The sequence below is a fragment of the Electrona antarctica genome, assembly GCF_951216825.1.
Source record: "Electrona antarctica genome assembly, contig: scaffold_51, whole genome shotgun sequence".
Classification (NCBI taxonomy): Eukaryota; Metazoa; Chordata; class Actinopteri; order Myctophiformes; family Myctophidae; genus Electrona; species Electrona antarctica.
Genome location: NW_027637067.1, coordinates 140,923 through 147,390, shown reverse-complemented (window position 1 = coordinate 147,390; position 6,468 = coordinate 140,923). Strand labels below are relative to the sequence as shown.

General features: G+C 53.6%; 1 protein-coding gene across 1 annotated transcript in view; it reads right to left on the bottom strand.

The window, feature by feature from the left end:
- LOC306919189 (unconventional myosin-Ic-like) overlaps nt 1-6,468 on the bottom strand; it is a 96,149-nt gene that overhangs the window by 24,402 nt on the left and 65,279 nt on the right. The window contains exons 15-17 of the mRNA XM_079532013.1: nt 6,346-6,439; nt 5,118-5,173; nt 3,470-3,605 (exon numbers count right to left, since the gene is read on the bottom strand). Of these exons, the coding sequence (XP_079388139.1) occupies nt 3,470-3,605; nt 5,118-5,173; nt 6,346-6,439 (286 nt within the window). The remainder of the gene's footprint in view (nt 1-3,469; nt 3,606-5,117; nt 5,174-6,345; nt 6,440-6,468) is intronic.

The following is a 6,468-nucleotide window of genomic DNA, read 5'->3' as shown; positions in this document are numbered from 1 at the left end:
GTGGGAGGAGACCCCTCTCTCCTCCCACTGGGAGGAGACCCCCTGGGAGGAGACCCCCTGGGAGGAGACCCCCCCCCCACTGGGAGGAGACCCCCCCCCCACTGGGAGGAGACCCCCCCCCCACTGGGAGGAGACCCCCCCCCCCACTGGGAGGAGACCCCCTGGGAGGAGACCCCCAGTGGGAGGAGACCCCCTGGGAGGAGACCCCCTGGGAGGAGACCCCCCCCCCCACTGGAGACCCCCCCCCCACTGGGAGGAGACCCCCCCCCCCCATTGGGAGGAGACCCCCTGGGAGGAGACCCCCCCCCCCCACTGGGAGGAGACCCCCTGGGAGGAGACCCCCAGTGGGAGGAGACCCCCTGGGAGGAGACCCCCAGTGGGAGGAGACCCCCTGGGAGGAGACCCCCCCCCCCCCACTGGGAGGAGACCCCCCCCACTGGGAGGAGACCCCCCCCCACTGGGAGGAGACCCCCCCCCCACTGGGAGGAGACCCCCCCCCCCACTGGGAGGAGACCCCCCCACTGGGAGGAGACCCCCTGGGAGGAGACCCCCTGGGAGGAGACCCCCAGTAGGAGGAGACCCCTCTCTCCTCCCACTGGGAGGAGACCCCCTGGGAGGAGACCCCCCCCCCCCCCCCCCCCACTGGGAGGAGACCCCCTGGGAGGAGACCCCTGGGAGGAGACCCCCAGTGGGAGGAGACCCCTCTCTCCTCCCACTGGGAGGAGACCCCCTGGGAGGAGACCCCCCCCCCCCCCTCCCACTGGAGACCCCGGGGCAGACCAAGGACCACTGGGAGGAGACCCCAGGGCAGACCAAGGACCACTGGGAGGAGACCCCGGGGCAGACCAAGGACCACTGGGAGGAGACCCCGGGGCAGACCAAGGACCACTGGGAGGAGACCCTGGGGCAGACCAAGGACCACTGGGAGGAGACCCCGAGGCAGACCAAGGACCACTGGGAGGAGACCCCTCTCTCCCCCCACTGGGAGGAGACCCCCTGGGAGGAGACCCCCTGGGAGGAGACCCCCCCCCCCCCCCCCCCCCCCTCCCACTGGGAGGAGACCCCGGGGCAGACCAAGGCCCACTGGGAGGAGACCCCGGGGCAGACCAAGGCCCACTGGGAGGAGACCCCGGGGCAGACCAAGGACCACTGGGAGGAGACCCCGAGGCAGACCAAGGACCACTGGGAGGAGACCCCGGGGCAGACCAAGGACCACTGGGAGGAGACCCCCTGGGAGGAGACCCCTCTCTCCCCCCACTGGGAGGAGACCCCCTGGGAGGAGACCCCCTGGGAGGAGACCCCCAGTGGGAGGAGACCCCTCTCTCCTCCCACTGGGAGGAGACCCCGGGGCAGACCAAGGACCACTGGGAGGAGACCCCGGGGCAGACCAAGGCCCACTGGGAGGAGACCCCGGGGCAGACCAAGGACCACTGGGAGGAGACCCCGAGGCAGACCAAGGACCACTGGGAGGAGACCCCGAGGCAGACCAAGGACCACGTCCCACTGGGAGGAGACCCCGGGGCAGACCAAGGCCCACTGGGAGGAGACCCCGGGGCAGACCAAGGACCACTGGGAGGAGACCCCGGGGCAGACCAAGGACCACTGGGAGGAGACCCTGGGGCAGACCAAGAACCACTGGGAGGAGACCCCGGGGCAGACCAAAGACCACTGGGAGGAGACCCTGGGGCAGACCAAGGACCACTGGGAGGAGACCCCGGGGCAGACCAAGGACCACTGGGAGGAGACCCCGGGGCAGACCAAGGACCACGTCCCACTGGGAGGAGACCCCGGGGCAGACCAAGGACCAGATGGATTATATCTCCACTGGGAGGAGACCCCGGGGCAGACCAAGGACCAGATGGATTATATCTCCACTGGGAGGAGACCCCGGGGCAGACCAAGGACCAGATGGATTATATCTCCACTGGGAGGAGACCCCGGGGCAGACCAAGGACCAGATGGATTATATATCCACGGGGAGGAGACCGCGGGGCAGACCAAGGACCAGATGGATTATATCTCCACGGGGAGGAGACCCCGGGGCAGACCAAGGACCAGATGGATTATATCTCCACTGGGAGGAGACCGCGGGGCAGACCAAGGACCAGATGGATTATATCTCCACTGGGAGGAGACCCCGGGGCAGACCAAGGACCAGATGGATTATATCTCCACTGGGAGGAGACCCCGGGGCAGACCAAGGACCAGATGGATTATATCTCCACGGGGAGGAGACCCCGGGGCAGACCAAGGACCAGATGGATTATATCTCCACTGGGAGGAGACCCCGGGGCAGACCAAGGACCAGATGGATTATATCTCCACTGGGAGGAGACCCCGGGGCAGACCAAGGACCAGATGGATTATATCTCCACGGGGAGGAGACCCCGGGGCAGACCAAGGACCAGATGGATTATATCTCCACGGGGAGGAGACCCCGGGGCAGACCAAGGACCAGATGGATTATATCTCCACGGGGAGGAGACCCCGGGGCAGACCAAGGACCAGATGGATTATATATCCACGGGGAGGAGACCCCGGGGCAGACCAAGGACCAGATGGATTATATCTCCACGGGGAGGAGACCCCGGGGCAGACCAAGGGTAAGCGGTTGAAGATGGATGGATGGATGGATGGAACGGGACGGCAGTAGCTCAATAATATGAATATTATTATTAATAATAATAATAATAACTAGAACTGCACTCTGTCGAGTGCCTACTTGCTTGTTGCACACTAGTAGGCCATAAATGGCCTACTAGTGTGCAAGCAGAGCGCGCAAGTACTGTCGACCGCTACAAACTGTCAAATATCAGCTTCTCTTTGAAAGAACGATTGAAATATTGAATTATTAGGTTTAGCTATTTGCTACGTACCTACTTTTTGCACGTAAAAAAGTAGTATTATGAAGTATATCGTAATAAAGATGTGGATTAAAGGACCCAATGCCTTCGATGGTGACATATATCTCGATCAGTGTCGGGTGGATTAAAGGAAATGCCTCTATGTATATGTATATGTAATTTGTAAGTTGATTAGTGGTATACTGTGGTTACTTTTGATGCGTATGCACCGTCCCAGCATATGACGTCAGGGTATAACTGGTATAGCTAGCTCTCAATGATGACTAGCTCTCAATGATGACGTAATAAAGATGTGGATTAAAGGTCCCAATGCCAGAGTGTAATTGGTTTTCGATGGTGACGTAATGACGATGTGTTTTAGTGTCGGGAGGATTAGAGGTAATGCTCCTATGTATACATGTATGTAGTCTGACACCACTGCCGTATCAGGCACGAGTAGTCATTACGTCATTTGCTGGGACGGTGCATACGCATCGTCCCGGGACGGTGCATACGCATCGTCCTGGGACGGTGCATACGCATCGTCCTGGGACGGTACATACGCATCGTCCTGGGCGAAACTAGTACTTGCGCGCTCTGCTTGCGCAAGTAATAACAACACCAACCTGTGAGCGCTCCATAGTCGATGCACTGCTTCATTTTGGCCTCCTCAACAATGATGGCGCTGTTGGCCGTGAGCAGCAGCTGGCGCGGACGCGCCTTGTAGCCCTTCCTGTCGTACTTAGTGACGGGAACCGCGTACTGAAATATTAATACATACAAATACATGTTTAATACATACAAATACATGTTTAATACATACAAATACATGTCAAATACATGTCAAATACATACAAATACATGTTTAATACATACAAATACATGTCAAATACATGTCAAATACATACAAATACATGTTTAATACATAAAAATACATGTCAAATACATGTCAAATACATACAAATACATGTTTAATACATACAAATACATGTTTAATACATACAAATACATGTTTAATAGGTAAATGGTGCATTTATATAGCGCATTCATCCAAGGCGCTTTACATAGATTGTGCATTACATTCACCCATTCATACACACATTCACACACCGGTCTGTGTCTGTGGACAGTTCAGAAACCAGTATGTGATGATGATGATGATGATGATGATTACTATATTTACCCAGGGTATCTGGGCTAAGCTCAAGAACTTGTTTCCAGCCAGGCCCTGCTCATAGAACACATTTCATCGTAGTGGTTCAATGCCTTGTTCAAGGGCACTTCAGCGGTGGTGTCGGACAGCTGATTCGAACTGGCGACCTTCCGGTATCAAGACCGCTCCGCTATCCGTTCGGCCACCGCTGCCACTTAATGTGTCTAATGTGTCTCATAGGAGGGCTGTGGGCGGTTCAGAAACCAGTCTGTGTCTCATAGGAGGGCTGTGGGCGGTTCAGAAACCAGTCTGTGTCTCATAGGAGGGCTGTGGGCGGTTCAGAAACCAGTCTGTGTCTCATAGGAGGGCTGTGGGCGGTTCAGAAACCAGTCTGTGTCTCATAGGAGGGCTGTGGGCGGTTCAGAAACCAGTCTGTGTCTCATAGGAGGGCTGTGGGCGGTTCAGAAACCAGTCTGTGTCTCATAGGAGGGCTGTGGGCGGTTCAGAAACCAGTCTGTGTCTCATAGGAGGGCTGTGGGCGGTTCAGAAACCAGTCTGTGTCTCATAGGAGGGCTGTGGGCGGTTCAGAAACCAGTCTGTGTCTCATAGGAGGGCTGTGGGCGGTTCAGAAACCAGTCTGTGTCTCATATGAGGGCTGTGGGCAGTTCAGAAACCAGTCTGTGTCTCATAGGAGGGCTGTGGGCGGTTCAGAAACCAGTCTGTGTCTCATAGGAGGGCTGTGGGTGGTTCAGAAACCAGTCTGTGTCTCATAGGAGGGCTGTGGGCAGTTCAGAAACCAGTCTGTCTCATAGGAGGGCTGTGGGCGGTTCAGAAACCAGTCTGTGTCTCATAGGAGGGCTGTGGGCGGTTCAGAAACCAGTCTGTGTCTCATAGGAGGGCTGAAGGCAGTTCAGAATCTTGTCTACCAGTGACATCAGCGATGAGGAATCCAAGCTAATAGAAAATGAAGGCTTCTCTCTTCTCTCTGCATTCTATGTATGTGTTCACGTTGATACTGTAAATCTCTCTGGATTAAGAGTGTCAGATACATTCAACTAAATGATGTGTAAATCTGGATGAAGTGTAAATCTGGATTAAAATGTATTAAGTGTAAGTCTAACCTTCATCTTCTCGTTGCCCAGAGACTGAAGCACTTTAGGGTTGATCTCTTCACCGTCTGGAACACACATTACAACATTTTTGATAATGACCGCTCCGCTTTATAACATAATTAAACCCTCTGAGCACCAGCTGCGCCCGCTTGATTTACTGCTGTTTCCAACATGACAGCCATGTAAACACACACACACACTAGTTACATACAATGTTATTTACAGCTAAACATTGCTCTCAAAAACATTTGAGCGAGAAATAGACAAAGCAGTAAAACCCGGAAATTGATTATATTTGATCAACTCACTCAACCTGCAGCGGGGCAGACGCAGCCAGCGCAAACTTATGGAATACTTTTTTTGTTGTTTTTTGGGTCAATGTATTCATTTATGTTAGGTAGCCATGTAATAAGTTCGATAATATCTGGCTAGGTGGTCGTTGTCGCGATATAATTCACCTTCAGGGAGTTTGACCACCTCAGCTTCACCTCGGTGGTTAAACTCCCTGTCGGTGAATTATCTCCTACAACGACCACCTAGCCAGACATTATCCCTTACATAAAGGAGGTGAATTATCTCCCTACAACAACCACCTAGCCAGACATTATCCCTTACATAAAGGAGGTGAATTATCTCCCTACAACGACCACCTAGCCAGACATTATCCCTTACATAAAGGAGGTGAATTATCTCCCTACAACGACCACCTAGCCAGACATTATCCCTTACATAAAGGAGGTGAATTATCTCCCTACAACGACCACCTAGCCAGACATTATCCCTTACATAAAGGAGGTGAATTATCTCCCTACAACGACCACCTAGCCAGACATTATCCCTTACATAAAGGAGGTGAATTATCTCACTACAACGACCACCTAGCCAGACATTATCCCTTACATAAAGGAGGTGAATTATCTCCCTACAACGACCACCTAGCCAGACATTATCCCTTACATAAAGGAGGTGAATTATCTCCCTACAACGACCACCTAGCCAGACATTATCCCTTACATAAAGGAGGTGAATTATCTCCCTACGACCACCTAGCCAGACATTATCCCTTACATAAAGGAGGTGAATTATCTCCTACAACGACCACCTAGCCAGACATTATCCCTTACATAAATGAGGTGAATTATCTCCCTACAATGACCAGCTAGCCAGACATTATCCCTTACATAACAGTATAACATTTCAATATCTCAACATGGATTGATAATACAACTTTATTTACTCAGTCTGGTGCTGACAAACAGTTTGGAGACACTCTGAGGATAGTTGTCCTTCTTGTCCTTGAAGATCTCACTGGCGATCATCTTCTGTTCCATCTGTGGCCACATGGGGGCAGTAGATATTA